The 20,612-nt window shown below is 41.3% G+C and overlaps 1 protein-coding gene across 2 annotated transcripts in view; it reads right to left on the bottom strand.

The window, feature by feature from the left end:
* Positions 1–536: 536 nt before the first annotated feature.
* UGT3A2 (UDP glycosyltransferase family 3 member A2) overlaps positions 537–20,612 on the bottom strand; it is a 34,257-nt gene continuing 14,181 nt past the window's right edge. The window contains exons 3-7 of one of the 2 annotated variants that reach the window (XM_517805.8): positions 19,772–19,886; positions 16,793–17,324; positions 7,389–7,620; positions 5,713–5,932; positions 537–3,888 (exon numbers count right to left, since the gene is read on the bottom strand). In XM_517805.8, the coding sequence (XP_517805.4) occupies positions 3,612–3,888; positions 5,713–5,932; positions 7,389–7,620; positions 16,793–17,324; positions 19,772–19,886 (1,376 nt within the window). In that variant the 3' untranslated portion in view covers positions 537–3,611. The remainder of the gene's footprint in view (positions 3,889–5,712; positions 5,933–7,388; positions 7,621–16,792; positions 17,325–19,771; positions 19,887–20,612) is intronic. The other variant, XM_003310750.5, reaches the window with a different exon arrangement.

Here is a 20,612-nt window from a genome sequence, read left to right as displayed (position 1 = left end):
ACCTCTGGTGACCTACACACCTCAGCCTCCCAAAGTGCTGAGATTACAGGCGTGAGCCACCATGCCTAGCCTGACACACTACTTTTATTTGATTACATGAAAGATAAGTGTCCCAGTGGCAATGACGAAAACAAGGACGGCAATAATGCTAGCCCTTTCTGAAGGGACATTATAAACAATAGTGTAGGGTGAAACTGAGCTCATGCAACTACGACTTAGCTGCAAATGGCTGTGCCTCCATACCCATTAGTAGGCCACTGAACAATAAAATGGGATAAAGGGTGCTATGTACCCCTGATAGCTACATATTTCTTTAAGGGCAGTCTGAGGGTGACCCAAAAATGGGATGAGCAATGTCTGTGCCTGGAAATCCAGTGGATGGCTGGGTCCTGCATGCTGGGGGTGCCCCTATATACCACTCCTGGGAATGAGATTCATCATTGGGCCAACAGCCTAAAGCTGTACACCCAGCCAACTAGAGATATATCAGAAGGTATAAGTGACTCTGGGTTTACATTCTTTTTTTTTTTATTGTTATACTTTAAGTTTTAGGGTACATGTGCACAATGTGCAGGTTTGTTACATATGTATACATGTGCCATGTTGGTGTGCTGCACCCATTAACTCGTCATTTAGCATTAGGTATATCTCCTCATCACAATCTGGGTTTACATTCTTTATGAGATCTTTAATAGCATGAATAGGAGTCAGTACTCCTAAAGAAATAATCATAAGCCTGTCCCTGACCATGGCAGATGTTGCTTCCTTTACTGCCACTGCTTTGGTAGCCCAGCAGACATCCCTCAACTCTCTTGGGAAGATTATTTTAGACAACAGAATCACTCTAGACCGCCTTTTAGCCCAACTAGGAGGAGTGTATGCAACTGCCTACACCTCCTGCTGTACCTGGATAAACAACTCAGGTATTGCTGAAACACAGGTAGAGAAGATCTGATTGCAGACAGTGGGGCCACTGAAAGAACCTTCTCTGAGCCCTTTAGCAACTTCTAACCTAGATCCTGGGGATCCCAGGCTAGGTTACTTAGGTTACTGCCCTGGGCAGGCCTGCTCATCCTCCTTGTGGTAGTAGTCACCTTGGGCATGGTAAAAAGTATTGTAGCTATGGTTTGCAGGTCACAGGAATAATGTAGAATGTGCTGGATCAGCAACATCTGGATATAGGGAGAGTCTGGCTGAAACAGCCAGGGCTCTGTTCCAGTCACCCCAAAACAGGAGGTCTTTCAATACTGTAGCCCAGTATGTCATGCTGTCCCTGAGGTACAAAACCAGGGTGGGCTGCTTCCCTGTGTGCCTCAGCTGTGGTGCAAGTGGGGCACAGGCAGATGAGATGCCATCCACCCTGGGGAAGTCCCTGAGCCTTGGGGGATCAGCTGGCAATGAATCCTGGACTTCTGTTGTCCCTTGCTGCCAATCTATAAATAATAGGTCCACTTCATCTAACTCATATGGGGAGAAATGATCTGTTTCACTATACTCAGAAAAAGTGGGAACCAGTACACAGTGAGCCTGCTTCACAAGCACAATATTTACAGGCTCATTAGCACTCCATAAAAACTGGCAGCAGGATTTCAGGAGATAGCTCTGCTACAATCTGGTATTTCATCTCTTGGGAAGCTATGGGTTCTGTGGGTGTTATGTGCTCTTCTTGTTTATCTTTATCACACATGCAGCATTTCATTACATGCAGATTGTGGAGGCCCCAGAAGGGAAAAGTCCCCATGGTGTGCTCTTTCCTCCACCCTGACACCAACCTACACATTTTCTAAAACGCAATGCCAGTCAAAAGGGAGGAGGTTAGCAAAGAGTGGGTAGGCTTCACAAGGAAACAGTAAACATGGATGCTAAGATTAATTCTAGCACCTATTAGTAAGCCTAAAGTCCCCATTCTCCCGTACATGTGGGGACACTTTGATGTGGATACATACCTCCTACTCATTAGTACAAAATCCTTTGCACCATCCAGGCACGGTGGCTCACACCTGTAATCCCAGTACTTTGGGAGGCCGAGGCAGGGCGGATCACCTGAGGTAGGAAGCTCAAGACCAGCCTGACCAACATGGAGAAACCCCATCTCTACTAAAAATACAAAATTAGCTGGGCGTGGTGGTGCACGCTTGTAATCCCAGCTACTTGGGAGGCTGAGGCAGGAGAATAGCTTGAACCCGGGAGGCAGAGGTTGTGGTGAGCTGAGATCATGCCATTCCACTCCACTCCAGCCTGGACAACAAGAGCGAAACTCCACTCCATCCTGGACAACAAGAGCGAAAAAAAAAATTCCTTTGCACTGAGGACTTCAGAGCCACACTGACTGAAAAGAGTCAATTTGCAAATCATATTTTCTACACAACACTAAATAGGGTGTCTTTTACTCTTCTTATATTACTTAGGGTTTAGTGCCCACTGGTTTGTGGTAATGGTCCCTCAAGGAACAACATGCAGTCCTGTCCTTGGAAACACAGCTACAATTGCATTCCCCCTTCTCATCCACATGGAGCTGGGGCTCTATTATTGAAATCATCTGCTCTGGCTGTCTACCTCAGCATCCCCAACACACTTAGAAAGTCATTGAAGCCAATTCAGTGCTTCCTCAGGTCCAGCCAGAGACTGTAACCAGGAAACAGTAGTGTTTCTTTATCAGCATGCCCATGATAGCTTGCTGCTTAGGTTGCATGAATATAGGCCAAAACTAAATAGCAAAACATTCTGGTTCAACAGGTCAAGCATTCTGGAGGATTTTTGGCCACTTTTCTCTTTCTTCAGACCCCACAGGTTAGCTAAGCCTCCACCCACTTCCCGCTGCCTTCATCCTGGCCAGCTGCCAGTGCAAACTTGCCCCATTCCCCGATAGCCTTGAGTAGCCAGATGACAGAATTCTGGGCAATTAGGACAGAAATCTCTTGGCCAATCATTTAGTGAGGTTGGGGAGAGATAATGCTGTAAACTTTTATTTTTCAGGAAATCTGGAAACCTACAGTCTCCAAGCCTGCTCAGCAAAGAAGGAGCTCACTGTGGGCACCAGAGACAGGGACCCAATGTGGAGACCTGTGAGCCTGTGTCCGGCCCTGAACTCTCAAGCACAGGGCAGGCTTCCTGAGCATTGAAGAGAATATGTGGGAGAACAAAACAGAAACTGAAAGAATATGCAAGGTGTCTTTCTTGGATGTTATTCCATGATAGATGGTAGGGACAGGAGTGACAGAGGCTGACTAGATCTGGACATGGAGGCTGGAAGAGTCAGGGTGTGATTCGGAGAGGCGCATGAGAAGGAAGGTGGATTTCAAGGCTGGAAATCTGAGGGTCAGTGGTCCAAGTCACTCAGAGACAGAATCACAGCATAGCCCTTGCTGATGGCAAACAAAGGAGGACAAGAGGACTGGAAAGAATTCTGCTAGCAGGCAGGAGCTAGTAAGGATGAATTTGTAGCAAAATTAGCAAGTGGAAAGGATGATTTTTGGCCATTTTTCCTGTTCTTCAAGAAAACAGGAGATAACTAGAAGGACTAGAGAATGGGGCTGCCAGAACTAGTGGGAAGCTCCCTAGAAATGGTGACATCGCCCACCAAACAGACCCCGCCAAGGCTGCACCTGGCCTTATGTCTCCTTCACCTTTCTGGCCCCACGCAGCCACCAGACAGCCATGCCCAGCAGCTTCCCACAAAGCCATAGAGTCCCCAGAGTGAGCCCCAGCAGAAACACAAAAACGTCGAGCAGGTACTGCTCATGCCAGGGCTGCTGAAAGACATAGGGCTTGAGGTGCGTCGCGCCCCCTGTCTGGAGGACGTGGTCAATCCAGCCCACCAGCCGCTGTGTGGGGCTGAGCGGGTGGGAGCGCAGGATGACACTGGCAGCCACTGCCGCGGACTTGTATCTGTTGAGAGAGATAGAGAGGGGGCATTACTAATGTGACCTCACAAGAGTTAGAATGTATGATCCATTCTATATGATGCACCAAAGACTGAGTTCCAAGGAAATTTTGTTGGCTTTGCAGTAATCTCCCTGGTTCCCCTTGAAATTTAATCATGACACCTACAAGCAAAGATCCATGTATAATGCTAAAAGTCTTAAACTTCAAAAAAGTGACTAAGTCCACAAAGACTAGTCCCTACTCCAAGGAGGCTTATGATGTGCCCTAGCAAAATTATATATGACGTAATTATTATACATATACATGGAGCACCTCCATGTGCCAGTCTCTAGATGGGGTGACAAGTCTCACTCTGGGGAATGTTAGGCACAGGCTAAAGCCTACACATTCCTGCACCATCAGAACATCATGTTGACCAGGGCTGGCTTCCTGGGCTGCAGGCTGCATATTTGTACCACATAATTAGTAGCATCCTGTACTTGGTTTCACCATGTCGAAGTTCTTAAACTTTATAATAAGAGGCTCCACACTTTTATTTTACACCAGGTCCTACAAATTGTGAAGCTGGCCCTACTTATGTACAATGTCTGAGGACCATCCCAGCTCAGAATGGTCATTTTGGGTCTAGGTCATTGAAAAATCCAATGAAAGCTACAAACACATTTTTCAGAAAATGACCAACTGCAATACATGAAATTGCAAATATATACAATTGATCTGGAGTTGACCAACCCATGGAATTTAATGACTCTTCTAAGTCTAAGAACCATGAGCTATGTGGTTGTTTTAAGTCATCTAGCTAGAACTGCTGAGTGTCTCCTAGTACATGTTAAGCCTTGAGGTCTGATTTTGGTTTGTGCCCTTGAAACTCTAATAAATTATTCAGTCCTTTTTACTTATTACATGAGGTGTATTTTTCTCTTCACATGAGATCACTGTGCTGGATATGCAGTTAGTTACCTTGGAGGTCACTGGGCCCCTTCTATTGCTTCACTTAACTAAAATTCATTAACCATTTACTTTGTGGCAGATCCTGTGCTAGGCACTAAGAAGATAGCAGAAAACAAGAGACACATGCTGCTGTCCTCATTAAGCTAACTCTCCACTCTCTGGTTGGAAGGTGAGGGGGACAAATAATAAATGAAAACACAAGCTGCGCATGGTGGCTTATGTAATCCCAGCTACTCGGGAGGCTGAATCAGGAGGATCATTTGAGCCCAGGAGTTTGAGACCAGCCTGGGCAACATAAAGAGACTCTGTAAACAAACAAACACATAAATAAATGAGGTAATTACAGACCTTAAGAAGTGTTAAGAAGGAAATGATGTAACTGGGGTAGGTGGGAGAAGAAGTTACTCAGGACTGTCAGAGGCGAACTCTAAGAAGAAATGAGTTGGAGATGAGACCGGAATGAAACAAAGGAGCCAGTATGTGAAGAGGGAGCACCACAAAAAAAAGGCCAAGGGGGAGAAGAGTGTGGAGTATTTGGGTAACAGAAAGGCAATCTCCTGCCTCAATTGGAATCCCACTGACCTGAATTCCAATTGACCTGAAACATAGCTCACAGAGACCCCCTGTACATAGTCCAGGTTCCCCAAAATGAAAAGGTAGGAAGTGATTCTTAGCATCTAACTTAAATGCTCTAGTCTTGCTCTCAGAGGACACAGGTCAGCTGTTGGCATCACACACATATTATCCCATGTCCTAGAAAATACAGTTTTAATCTAAAGCAAAACAAAACAAAACCAAAACACCAGACTCCCATAGTGCCCTTAGTGTTTTTGCCTTCATTCGTCATTATGACCACAACCCCAAGGAGCTGCATACCTCTTGTCTTCCATGATTTGTTTCATCTTAAGAGCCAATGTCTCTGCCTTGAGCTTCTTTAACTGAATAGAAACACCAAACTTTTTGGCTTCTACTCGGACCATGTTTTCAGGCTGGTCTCCAAAGAGAGGGATCCCCACCATGGGCACACCATGCTGGATGGCCTCCATTATGCTATTCTGCCCGCCGTGGGTGACAAACAGACGGATGCTTGGGTGAGCTGTTGTAAATAAGAAAGAGGGTGGGACACTTCAGGATGAAAATTTCAAAACATCAGGCAGAGATGAAGGGGATAAGAAAGTGCCAAGGGGATCTAGTGGTGTGTTGGAGACATTGTATCTAATGACTGTGCTTGGGACACATCCAATGTTACAGTTCCAAGATACAAGATTCCAAGCGTTGCTATCGTATGGAAACATCTTCCCTTGGCCAGAAATTCAGCTAAGGCTTAGAATTGAGTGAATTCTGTAGAGAAGAGTGCTAAGCAAGGCATACATCTCTCTGTCCATCCATTCTTCCTTCTCTCTGTCCTCCCTGTGCCTTTGCTTCTCTCATCTGTATTCTGTGTGTCTCTCTGTTTCTACCTCCTCTGTCTGCCTATATTGAGCCCTCTTTTATCCACTGACAGCTGATTTCCCTTTTCTTGTATTCCTGACATATTTGTTGACATCACAACTCATATGTCACTCATAAAACTTGTATTGACCGTATGGTGTCCTCAATTATAAGAGAAGTGCCTTGAAAGTAGACTGGATCCTTCGCCTCTGTATTTCCAGTTCCTGTCTTTCCATGCCAGCGTTACTTAGAGCTAACTAAAGTGATGGTTGATAATGACAAGCACATCTCAACCTGGGTCACTCAACTGCAATGTGCATCAGACTCCTTGTCTCTTCTTTGAAATGGGAGGCATATGCCCTACCCCAGAATTTTAAAAAATATATTCACAGAAGTAGGACCAGGAATCTACTTCTTAAATTGCCCAGATTCTTTTCAGCCATGATCTTCGTTGTGAATCTCTGCTCTAGTCAGTGTCTATGGCAGCACAGGGCACAGAGAAAACTTGTTGGGGGTGAGGGAGCTCTCTGGTCCCAGACAACTCGGTAGACAAAATCACCAACTGTGAAGTTGCTAAGCTTGGCACACAGGTATGGTGGCACATCCTAAAGACATCATTGGCATTAATCTTGTGATGGCAGAAGTTGCTCAGACCCTTAGTAAATTAAGAGGATGTGTCCATATTTATGTGTGGATGTGTGTTTGTGTAAGTCCATGTGGCTGAACTGGTGCTCACAAAGTAACTAAAATTTGTGGCACCTCTCCCAACCCCTAGTATATACATTCAGAGTTGATAGGTTGTCTTTAATTTTGTTTGGGTGACCTTGTCCAAGACCAAATGCAGTAGGGTTAAAGAGACTTGACAGGAATATCACATAGGACTGCAGACATCAGGTCTGGTATAGAAAAGAATGAAGGAAAGTTGGCTGCTTTGGCATCTGATCCCATTGGAAGTATAGCCTGGTTTCCCAAGAACTCCAGCTGGCTGCTACTTTTCTGCCCACTGAGCCTTACCTGTACCATTCACCAGTGGGTACAAATGTCCAGCTAAAGGTCAGAGCCGTGATGAGCCCCAAAGACAGGTCAGTGGAAGGAGAGGAGCAGTCCTGGGCAGCCCTTACCCAGGAGGTCACTCTGAGGAAGCCAGTCCACAATTTTCACATTTGCAGCCAGGTGGACATCTTTGGGCCAATGAGAACACTGACACTTCCATATCACCCCTTGGGGTAGGTGGGCAAAGGCATTGTTCATCTCCTTGAAGATTTCCGGATACTGACAGGTGTTCACCATGGAGCCCAAGGTCACAAGGACAAAACCAGAGTCCCCAAACTTGGCAATGAAGTTCTCCAAGTCCTGGAGAAAGATTACCAAGGTAAAGAGGTGACAAAATTATTGGTGAAAGCCTAGTTGACCAGAAAATGAAAGCCAGAGTATTTACTAACACAGTGCCCTGTCCTCACTGTCCCAAAGCTATTTTTATAGCTCCTAGTATAGCTCGATACTAGCTGCACTGTGGTCATGTCCTTTGTGTTGGTGGGAACATCTTTCTTCTTGAAACCCTGACCCTACTTTCAGGGCCTTTCTTGACCTTCCACCCATTATAGGTCCAGGGAGTCACAGGAGTTTTCTAAGGTCAGACTAGAGGTAATAGTATCTGGAAGAGTACTAGTAGGTGGCCAGGGTCCAACACAAGGAGTGGGACTTCTGGAGGCTGGAATGGAGAAGCTGGGAGAACACTTCTGTTGCAGGCAGAAATGGTGGCAGCATAGGGTAAGGCTCCTCTTCATCTACACAAAATGTACCCTTTCAGTGTGTTTTCCTCTAATGTTTTATGATAGTCTCGGTCACTGATCTTTTTGTACATGCTTCATCCTCTACCTCAGTAGTTCACCCACAGGACTGCAAATTATAACCACAGAAAAATATATTTTAAAAGCAGCAATGCCATAGGGAGGTGGAGCAAGATGGCAGAATAGAACCCTGAAGTGATTTTGCCCCCCGAAGGAATACCAAATTAACAACTATCCACAAGAAAACACCTTCATAAGAACAAAAAAAAAAAAATGAGGTGAGCAATCACCATTCCTGGTTTTAACATCATACCGAGGAAAGAGGCACTGAGAAGGTAGGAAAGACAGTCTTCAATTACCATGTGGTGCAGAGACAGAATCTGTGTGCTTAGGGGAGGCAGAGCACAGTGACTATAGACTTTGCAGTGGAAGTCAGTGCTCTGCAGTCACAGAGCAAAGCAACACAGGGAAGAATTCAGCTGGCACCCATGCAGGGAGCATTTAGACCAGCCCTTGCTAGAATGGAATCATCCACCTCAGCAGTAGGAACCTCAGTGTGGTTAGACCAACCACCGCAGGCTAAAGTGCTCTGGGGTTCAAAATAAACTTGAAAGGCAATCTATGCCACAAGAACTAAAATCCCTGGAGTGCACATGACCTGGTGAGACACCAGCCAGGGCAGCTAAGGGAGTGCTTTTGTCACCCCTCCCCCAACTCCAAGCAGGGCAGCTCACAGCTCCAGGAGAGACTCCTTCCTCCAGGAGAGGAGAGGGAAGAGTTAAAAAGTCTTTGTCTTGCAATGTGGGTACTAGTTTAGCTGCAGTAAAATTAAGCACCAAGGAGAATCCTAACATCTCCACATCTAGGCCTTAGCTCCTGGACAACATTGCTAGACATGCCCTGGGTCAGAAGAGAACCTGCTGCCCTGAAGGGAGAGACCTAAGCCTGGCAGGATTCACCACCTGCTAATTCAAAAGCCCTTGGGCCTAAAATAAACATCAGCAGTAGCCAGGCAGTACTTCTCACAGGCTTGGGGTGGGGTGGCCATGGGCGAGACTCCTGCTTTAGGAAGGGAGGGAATAGAGTAAGTAGATCCCTACAATTCCCAATTCCAGGACCCAGTTCCTGGACAGAATTCCTAGACCCAACCTGGGACAGAAGGGAACCTGCTGCCCTAAAGGGAAAGGTAGAGGCTTGAAAGAATTCAGCACCTGTTGACTAAAGAGCTCTTGAGCCTTGAATAAACATCAGCAGTAACCAGACAATAGTTATCATAGGTCTTGGATGAGGTCCAGTGCTGTGTTGGTTTCAAGTGTAATCCAGCACAATTTCAGGGGAGGTGGTCATGAGAGTGTTTGTGTCACCCCTCCCCCAACTCCAGGCAGCTTAGCACAGGGAGAGAGAGAAACTCTGTTGGTATATGGGAAAGTAAGGGAAGAGAACCAGACTCTGCCTGGTAATCCAAGGAATTCTCCTGGCTCTTACCTAAGACCACCAAGGTGGTACTTCTACAAGGCTGCAAGAGTCAGCATGACTGGGCTTGGAGTGCAGCCTAATACAGACACAGGTGCAGTGACCAAAGACTTAGATCACAACACTCAATTCCCTTTGCACACTTGGAAAGCTTTCTCAAGAAGGACAGGTACAAACAAGCCCAGACTGCAAAGATTAGAATAAATACTTAACTCTTCAATGCCCAGACATTGATGAACAAGTTACAAGCATCAAGACCATCCAGGAAAACATGACTTCACCCAACGAACCAAATAAGGCACCAGCAACTAATCCTGGAGACACAGAAAAATGTGACCTTTCAGACACGGAATTCAAAATAACTGTTTTGAGGAAGCTCAGTGACATTCAAGATAACACAGAGAAGAAATTCAGAATCCTATCAGCTAAATTTAGCAAAGAGATTGAAAGAATTAAAAACAAAAAAATAGAAATTCTGGAGTTGAAAATGCATTTGACATAATGAAGAATGCCTCAGAGTCTCTTAACAGAAGAATTGATCAAGCAGAAGAAAGAATAAGTGAGCTTCGACAATATGATAAGATATAAATAGAACCAACAAAAACTTAGCGGACTGGGAGATAAAGTGTAGAATTTTTATTACTGTTCTTTTTTGCTTAATTGTTTGTTTCTTTTTGCAATCAAAGTTAAGTTGTCATCAGATTAAAATAATGGGTTATAAGATGTTACTTGCAAGCCTTGTAGTAACCTCAAATCACAAAACTTAAAACAGATACACAAAAAATAAAATTCAAGAAATTAAAATATACTACCAGAGAAAATCATTTTCACTAAAAGGAAGACAAGAAGAAAGGAAAGAAGAAAGAGAAGATCACAACACAACCAGAAAACAAATAACAAAATGACAGGAGTAAGTCCTTACTTACAAATAATAACATTGAATGTAAACAGACTAAACTCTCCAATCAAAACAGAAAGAGTGATTGAATGAATAAAAAAAGATACTTAACATGTTGCCTCCAAGAAACACACTGCCTATAAAAACACACATAGACTGAAAATAAAGGGATAGGAAAAGATATTCCATGAAAGTGGAAACCAAGAAAAAAGAAGGAGTAGCTATACTTACATCAGATAAAATAGATATCAAGACAAATACCATGAAAAGAGACAAAGAAGGTTATTATATAATTTTATAAAGGTTGATTCAGCAAGCACATATAACAATTATAAATATATAGGCACTCAAAACTGGAGCACCCAGACATAGAAAGCAAACATTATTAGAGGTAAAGAGAGAGATAGTCCCCAATAAAATAATAGATGGAAAATGCAACACTTTCAGCATTGGACGCATCATCCAGACAGAAAATCAACAAAGAAACATTGAACTTAATCTGCACTACAGATTAAGTGAACCTAATAATATTTGCAGAAATTTTCATCCAATGACTGCAAAAAAGACATTCTTCTACTCAGCACATGGACCATGTTTAAGTATAGACCATTCATTAGGCCATAAAACAACTTTTAAGAAATTCAAAAAAATTGAAATTATATCAACTACCTTCTTAGGCCACAATGGAATAAAACTATAAGTCAATAACAAGAGGAACTCTGGATATTATACAAATGCATGGAAAAAAACAATATGCTCCTGAATGACCAGTAGGTCAATGAAGTAATTAAGAAGGAAATTTAAAAGTGTATTGAAACAAATGATAATGAAAACAAAACATACCAAAACCTATGAAATACAGTGAAAACGATACTAAGAGGAAAATTTATAGCTATAAGTGCCTACATCAAAAGAGTGAGACTTCATATAAACAACCTAAGGATGCATCTTAAAGAATTGGAAAATCAAGAGCAAACCAAACCCAAAAATAGTAGAAGAAAGACATAAAGATCACAGCAGAAATAAATGAAATTTAAAATTAAAAAAAAAATCAATGAAATGAAAAGTTTGGTTTTGAAAAGATAAGAAAATAGACAACCCTTTAGCCAAACTAAGAAAAGAGAGAAAACCCAAATAAAATCAGAGCTAAAAAAAGAGACATTACAACTGATGCTATAGAAATTCAAAGGATCATTAGAAACATCTATGAGCAACTATATGCCAATAAATTGGAAAACCTAGAAGAAATGAATACATTCCTAAACACATACAACTTGCCAAGATTAATCCATAAAGAAATCCTGAACCTGAACAGACCAATAACAAGTAACAAGACTAAAGTTGTAATAAAAAGTCTCCTAGCAAAGAAAAGCCTAGGACCCAATGGCATCAATGCTGAATTTTACCAAACATTTAAAGAACTAATACCAATCCTACTCAAACTATTCTAAAAAACATAGAAGAGAGGGGAATAAAAGGCCTGTATTACCTTTATACCAAAACCAGACAAATACACATCGGAAAAAGGAAACTACAGGCTAATATCTCTGATGAATATTAAGGCAAAAATCCTCAACAAAATACTAGCAAACCAAAATCAACAACACATTAAAAAGATCATTCATCATGAGCAAGTGGGATTTATCTGAGGGACTGAAGGATCGTTCAACATATGCAAATCAATCAATGTGATTCATCATATCAACAGAATGAATGAAAAAAACCATATGATCATATCAATTGATGCTGAAAAAGCATTCAATAAAATTCAAAGTCCCTTCATGATAAAAATCCTAAAAAAACTGAGTATAGAAGAAACATACCTCAACACAATAAAAGCCATATATGACACACCCAAAGTTAGTATCACACTAAATGGGGAAAAACTGAACACCACTCCTCTAACATGACAAGGATGCCCACTTTTACCACAGTTATTCAACATAGTACTGGAAGTTCTAGCTAGAGCAATCAGAAAAGAGAAAGAAATAAAGGGCAGTTAAATTGGAAGGGGAGAAGTTAAATTATGCTAGTTTGCAAATTATATAATCTTATATTTGGAAAAACCTAAAGACTCTACCAAAATAACTATTAGAACTGATCCACAAATTCAGTAAAGTTGCAGGATACAAAATCAATATATATAAATCAGTAGCAATTCTATATGCCAACAGTGAATAATCTGAAAAAGAAATCAAGAAAGTAATTACATTTACAATGCCCACAAACAAAATAAAATACCTAGGAATAAAGTTAAACAAAGAAGTAAAAGATCTCTCCAATAAAAACTATAAAACATTGATGCAATTAATTGAAGAGGACATTTTAAAAACTGGAAAGCTATTCCACGTTCATGCACTGGAAGAATCAATATTGTTAAAATGTCCATACTACCCAAAGCAATCTACAGATTCAATTCAATCTCTATAAAAATACCAATCACATCCTTCACAGAAGGAGGAAAAATAATCCTAAAATTTATATGGAACCACAAAAGACCCAGAATAGCCAAAGCCATCCCAAGCAAAAAGAACAAAACTGGAAGAATCACATTACCTGACTTCAAGTTATACTACAGACTATAGTAACCAAAACTGTATGGTACTGGCATAAAAAAAAAAAAGGCACATAGACCAACAGAACAGAATGGACAACCCAGCAATAAATCCATACATCTGCGATGAACTTATTTTTGACAAGGTTGCCAAGAACATAAAGACAGTCTCTTCAATGAATGGTGCTAAAAAAAACTAGATATGCATATGCAGAAGAATAAAACTAGACCTCTATATCTCATCATATACAAAAATCAAATCAAAATGGATTAAAAGACTTAAATCTAACACTTTGGGAGGCTGAGGCAGGTGGATCACCTGAGGTCAGGAGTTTGAGGCCAGCCTGGCCAACATGGTGAAACCCTGTCTCTACTAAAAATACAAAAAATTAGGCGGGTGCCTGTAATCCCAGCTGCTCGGGAGGCTGAGGCAGGAGAATCGCTTGAATCCAGGAGGTGGAGGTTGCAGTGAGCCAAGATCGCACCACTGCACTCCAGCCTGGGCAACAAGAGCAAAACTCAGTCCTCAGTCTCAAAAAAAAAAAGAAAAGAAAAAGAAAAGAAAAGAAAAGAAAAAGACTGAAATCTAAGACCTCAAGCTATTAAACTACTAAAAGAAAACATTGGGGAAACGCTCCAGGATGTTGATCTGGACAGATTTCTTTTTCTTGTGTAATGCAGGCAACCAAAGGAAAAATGGACAAATGAGATCACATCAAGTTAGAAGGCTTCTATACAACAAAGGAAACTATCAACAAAGAGAAGAGATAACCCACGGAATGGGAAAAAATATGTGTGTAAATTCTTCTTCTGACAAAGGATTAATAACTAGAATACATAAAAGCTCAAACAACTCTACGAGAAAAAAAAATCTAATAACCTGATTAAAAAATAAAAGATCTGAATGGAAATTTTTCAAAAGACATACAAATGGCAAACAGGCATATAAAAGGTTTGCTCAGTGTCACTGATTATCACAGAAATGCAAACCAAACTACAATGAGATATTATCTCACCCCAGTTAAAATGGCTTTCATCCAAAAGACAGGCAATAACAAGGATGTGGAGAAAGCAAACTCGCACATTGTTTGTGGGAATTTAAATCAGTACAACCACTATGGAAAGCAGTTTAGAGGTTCATCGAAAAACTAAAACTAGAACTACCATATGATTCAGCAATCTCACTGCTAAGTATATACCCAAAAGAAAAGAAGTCACTATACTGAAGAGATACCTGCACTTCCGTGTTTATTGCTGCACTATTCGCTGTAGCCAAGATATGGAATCAATCTAAATTTCCAACATCAGATGAATGGATAAGGAAAATATAGTATATGTACACAATACATATACTCATCAGCCATAAAAAACAAAGGGATCCTGTCATTTGCAACAATATGGATGAAACTAGAGTACATTATGTTAAGGGAACTAAGCCAGACACGGAAAGACAAACTGCATGTTCTCACTCATTTATGGGAGCTAAAAATTAAAACAATTAAACTCATGGAGATAGAGAGCAGACGCTGGGATGGGTAGTTAGGGGCTCGGGGAGTGGGTATGGTTAATGGTACAAAAATATAGTTAGAATGTATAAGGTCCAGTGTTTGATAGCACAGCAGGGTGACTACAGTCAACAATAATTTGTAGTATATTTTCAAGTAACTAAAAGAATATAATTGGAATGTTTGTAACATAAAGAAATGATCAATGCCTTGATGTGGTGGATTAAAAAAATAATAATAAAGCAGTAATGCTCTGTCCCAAAAGCAGGCCTGGACAGCTTATATCTTAAAGTCCCCCAGGTAGCTCTTAACAAAGTTAGTGTTTTGAAAGGAAAATAAATCTCAGGATCCCCAAATCTAAGCCAAAGAGAAAAGTCAAGCTGGGAACTGCATCAGGCAAAACTGCCTCCCATTCCATTCCTAAACAAGTGTATGTCGGCTCGCTTCCTCTGCCCTATTGTTTCACTAACCCAGACTAAGGCATAAGTGACTATTTCTGTAAATTGTGCACTCAGTGAAAGGCTAGTCAGAGACTCAAAAAAATGCAGTTGTTTGTCTCTTGTCTACCTATGACCTAGAATCCCCTTCTCCGGCCTTTTTGGACCAAACCAATGTTTATCTTACACATATTGATTGGTGTCTCATGTCTCCCTAAAATGTATAAAACCAGCCTGTGCCCCAACCACCTTGGGCACATGTCATCAGGACCTCCTGAAGCTGTCATGGGTGCATCCTCAACCTTGGCAAATAAAGTTTCTAAATTGGTGCGACCAGTGTCATATATTTTGGGCTCACAATATCTAATGTCTTAATTTTGTGTTTGGCACAATTTTGTCAATTCTTACTTCCAAATATTTCTTTGAACTCTGATTCTGATTCTCTCTGCCCTACAGGGGCTCACCCCAGCTCCCAACCCATCATTCTATTACGTGGTTCACACTCTACTGGATTCCAGCCAGCATACCACTTACCATTCCCAAGGACTTCTTTAAAACAGCCTTGTCATCATTTTTATAATGACAAGGCAACATAAGACCATTATATAAAAATTGGAAAATGCAGAGAAGAAACATTATTTTTTTAAGTGTATATTGTCTCACAGCCATTACAACCCTTACTCCCATTGTTATCCTCTTAACAATGTCCTCCCCTTACTCCGTGGTGGAGGCCTGATCCACCCACCTGATAGCTAAGGTTTCTGGTAAATCCCCACAGCTTTACTCATGCAATTGAACCTTCAACTCCACTAGTGTAGCCTGTGCCACCCAGGGAAGCCAGCCTTATGGCCATCTCAATTACATCTCCACGTATTGGGACCCCTGCTCCCCAACCTGGGGTACTTTCCCTCTCAGCTCCATTCCTAAAACTTCCTGCCACAAATGCAAAGCCCATATCACCCATAGGTCTTTCCACAACTCTTCCTGCTCACTCAGTGCAAGTTAAAAGAGTAGACGCTTGGGTGGCTGCAAAGTCCAGGCCCTTAGGACCTCTGAAATACATGGTGGGGGAAGGACACCTACATCACCTGAGCTTCTGTCCTTCTCCATTTATAAAAATGAAGATGATCACACCTCCCTACAGGTGGCAGGATATTAAATATGATAACTTCTGTAAAATGGGAACCCAGTGCTCAGAGGCAACAGGCAGCCAACTCATCTTAGCTCTCCTCCTTTTGAAAAATTTCTATAGCAGAGGTTCTGAGTTGTGAAACTGCACTGTGCATTCAAATCACCTGAGCAGCACATGCAAATTACAGTGGCAGGGGTCCACCCCAGAGAAATCAAGCCAGAAGATCTAGGTGGAGCCAGGAGCCAGGGCTCTACAGGCAGGGAACCCTGGAGATAACACCGGCAGTTCTTGCTGTCAGACCCAAACAGATCCACCCTGCTTACTCCGAATCCATAGTGTTGTCATTTCATTGTGAGCAGCTTATCTCCTTAACAATTACTGCATGTAATGGGCACTAACTACATGTTTATTGTACATGTGATCACACAAAATAAAAATGCAAACAAAAAATGAAACTTTAATACAGGGCTTATTTTATCAAGGCTAGGACTAGGGTGTGGCAAGAGAGGAGCCAGAAGAATCCATATAAAGATGCCCTTGATCTCAGGATGGTGCAAGGCCTAACATTATACTTGCACAACCCTGAAACTCATCACTTCCTTTAAAAGCATGCCCTAGGTGCCTCCCTTGCCTATCCCGACTTCAGCCTCAGGATCCTACTGGCAAGTGGCAACCACCAACTATGCACTGAAGGCCTCTGTGTGAATCCCAAACTGAATGCTGAGGGTTCACTTACTTGTGGTACTGGTTTAATAGGTTTTTCCATCAAGCCTCCAACATAAACAGTGTTGGGAAGCAGAGGTCGAGCAAAATCAAAGGCAAAGTCAGAGTTAATGAACCACAACTCTGCTTTCAGTAGAAGATGAGACAAAACTGGCCTAGAGCCTTCTGTGAAATGCTCCTTGATGGTGTTGTCAAATGTAGACTGCATGTGCTGTTGCCTCCTGCAGAAACTAAAGAACATCAGAAAATTCTTCACTCGGCCCCAGAAGTCCATGTGATCAGTCAGCAAGGAACGGAATACTGGAACATAAGACAAGGGGATTGGTAGCCCAAATTCCAAAGAGCCGAATGAAGTGGAAAGAATGGCCACAAATGGCTTCCCAAGCTTCTCAGCAATCAGGAAAGGACAGTAGTCAAAAGTTTCAACTATCACCATGTCGAAGTTCTCATTCTTTAAGGAATCCATGATATCCTTTCTATTTAAAAAATGACTGCACTGCAACGCCAAGTATTCTAGAACATTTAATAAGTTTTCAAATTTTCCTCTGTAAGAAAAAAAATGATAATAAATATTCATGGGAAGTGTTAAATTTACAGTACATAAAAGTATCTTGAGATACAAAGAAAATATCCCAGGAAAGCAACAACCTTTCTAGCAGTCACCCACAAATTCAACCAGTTTCCCACAAATACCCTCTGCCATAATTATCCTGGCTTAAATGTTTCTACTCCCTAGAGTGTACCCTTCTCCCTTCCCCTTTTCTCTCCTTATCCAAATCCCAACCACCATCAATGCCGACTCAAGGTCCTTCTACTCTGGGAGCCATCTCTCAGAGCAGCAGATCTCAGAGTTCTATCTCATTGATAAATTAGGTGACACTCTGTTTAGCCCTCATTTACACATGGAGTTTTTATGAGTGATTTTCTTATTTATCCAACCAAATTGTGTAAGTAACTTGATGATAGAGTTTATCAACATTGATGATATGTGCTACGTTTTAGCACTATGTGTTTGCACATAGTGAGGCAGTGAGAGATTGCCTCAGTCAAGGAACTCTTTGATTATATTACAACCAAAAATCTCAGCCGAAAATGAGAATTCCACCTTTCTACCCCTAGGAGTTAAGCAATGGAAAAAATAAAAGCAAAAGGAACCTGGTTTTTGAAACGCATTATTTTTTTCTTTATTATTATTCCTTTATTATTTACTTTTATTTGTTATTGTTATTTTACATATTTTTATATATTATTTATTTACATATTTGTTTACTTATTTATATTATTATTTTTATTTAATTATTTATTATTATTTCTTTCCACCTCAATGCAGGCTGGGGTATTCAGATAAGATCATGTCAAAGCTTTACTGACATATGCCTATGCAAAGGGACGATTCTTTTGCAATGTATTCCCAATAATGCCTGCAGAGAATATGATCCTATTTTACAGAATTTTGGGGAAATAGATGAGGATGCCTAGGCCAGCTGCAGTAAGTGCAAGAGCTCTAGATATCAGAAACATACTGGCTGCAAGGAAGACTGAGATAATCAATTCCCTGACACATCTGTAACCTGTACACCACCTTACCATTGCCCTCCAGTTAGAGAAGGTCCCTCACTAGTGATATGCAGATTGGCTGAAGTCATCCTCTGTTGTAGATTTTTAAAGATTCACATAACAAAGGAAAAGTTGCCAAACGTTTTTGAAAATTTCAGTAATGGGCTGGGTGCGGTGGCTCATGCCTGTATCCCAGCACTTTGGAGGTCAAGGAGGGTGGATCACCTGAGGTTAGGAGTTTGAGACCAGCCTGGCGAACATGGTGAAATGCCGTCACTACTAATAATACAAAAATTAGCTGGGCATGGTGGCACACTCCTGTAATCCCAGCTACTTGGGAGGCTGAGGCAGGAGAATCGCTTGAACCCTGGAGGCAGAGGTTGCAGTGAGCTGAGATCGCGCCATTGCACTCCAGCCTGGGCAACAAGAGCAAAACTCCGTCTCAAAAAGAAAAAAAAGCCAGTAATGTAGTAAGAATGTTTAGACTGTAGTTCATTAATCATATTTAAAATTAAGCTAATAAATTAAAGTATTTTAAGAATGCACTCTTAACTATACCTGTCCTTAAAAATATTAAACTGGGTAAGAAAAGACAAGGCATATTCTCAAAATATATAACTAACTCTGCGAGATGATATAGGCTAAGTGTCAAATGGGTGGATTAGATCAGAGGTATAGAGGAGAGAACGTGGTGTTCCAGCTTGGGTGAGGAGGGAGGCTTTATGGAAAAAGTCAGATTTGAGCACTACCTTGACTACTGAGTAGAATTTTCCAGGAAAGAAGAGTAGGTAAGGCCACTGCAATTGACCAAGATAGGCATAGATTTCTGTTTCCTCTTTTATGTCGAAGATTAAAAAGTTATGTGTTCCTTCCCATTGAGATTAAGCAAAAGGAGTCAGTTTCATGTTTCATTTTTACCAGGTTGATTGCTTTTTAAAAGAACTTTGCATGGCTATATGTTCAACTTCTACAAACCCAATGTTCATAAGCCTTCCCTTTATTTATGAATATATGTAAGAAGAAGGGAAGACAGTAAGTGGGAAAAGGTGACTCTAATTTTCCCACCAACAGTGAAAAGTTGAGGAGCCTATCCCTGTGTTGGGGAGATTATAGGCAATTGTTGTAGGTGAAGTGTTGCAAGGAAGTCCCAGAAGAAACAATTTCCCACTTTCTGCAGAAAAGCACTCATGCTCATAGTGTGTAAGAAAGACGGTATAAGGAAGAATTTCCAGGGACTTTACTGGATGATGTGGCATGCAGTACTCATCTACTCCCCCTGTCATCTGTCTCTCCATCTATCAGTCCATCCATCCATCCATCCATCCATCCATTCGTCACTTTCTCTTATCCTCATTCCAAGTATCCATGCATCCATCCATCCATTTGTATTATGAAAATGGTGACCTTTTTGTTCAAAGAATAAAAAAACAATTACCTGCCACCTAAAGTTTCTTCCAGAAAGAAATCAAAACTCTTTTTAAATTCTCTTTGATGATCTTCAGGTGCAAGCCAACTGATAACTTGATATGATTTTTCTTCCTTTTTAAAATCTAAGAAAACAGCAACGGGTTAAAAAAAAAGTTAAATATGCTACACAAAAGAGTAACATTAGCATAACAATATCAAAACTTATTTCAAAGATTATGTATGTATTTGAATGATTGCTTCAAATATTTTTTAATGTATGCGTTTATTTATTTTTGAGACAGAGTCTTGCTCTGTCATTTAGGCTGGAGTGCAATAGCACAATCCTAGCTCATTGCAGTCTCAGCTCCCTTAAAAACCACTGGGATTACAGGTGTGAGACATTGGTATAGTTTGTGTTTAAATACCGTACACATTTGTTTGATTCCAGAGCCTCTGTTCTGTTTTACAAAAACAATCATTTTTATTATTTGAAGTGATACATGCAAATAATTTTTAAATTCAGTCAAAAAGTACTAAAAGACTTCATTAAAAGAGTAGTCCCCTACATCTCAACTTGCCTGCTTGGCCCCTTCTTCATTATCCATGTGTAATAAGAAGTCTGACTCCATTTTCACTCTTTGCCTCTTGACAAATGTCAAGCCCCATTTCCCCTTCCCAACCCCATGCTTCATCTGAGCAAATTGGTAAGAAAACCCACACACACCTTCTCTCTTATCCCTGGTAGGAGTTTCAATCCATGCAAGTCAGGACAATGAAAGGAAATCCTCAGCCCATCCTACCCCTCCTCACAGTAAAAACTCAAGCCAGTCATCCCTCCCTGCTCTCTAAAGCCATTTTTCAGATTTGCC

This window comes from Pan troglodytes, chromosome 4 (assembly GCF_028858775.2).
Source record: "Pan troglodytes isolate AG18354 chromosome 4, NHGRI_mPanTro3-v2.0_pri, whole genome shotgun sequence".
Taxonomy (NCBI): domain Eukaryota; kingdom Metazoa; phylum Chordata; class Mammalia; order Primates; family Hominidae; genus Pan; species Pan troglodytes.
Note: the sequence above shows the minus strand (reverse complement) of the source record. Positions and strands in the feature narration are given on the sequence as shown.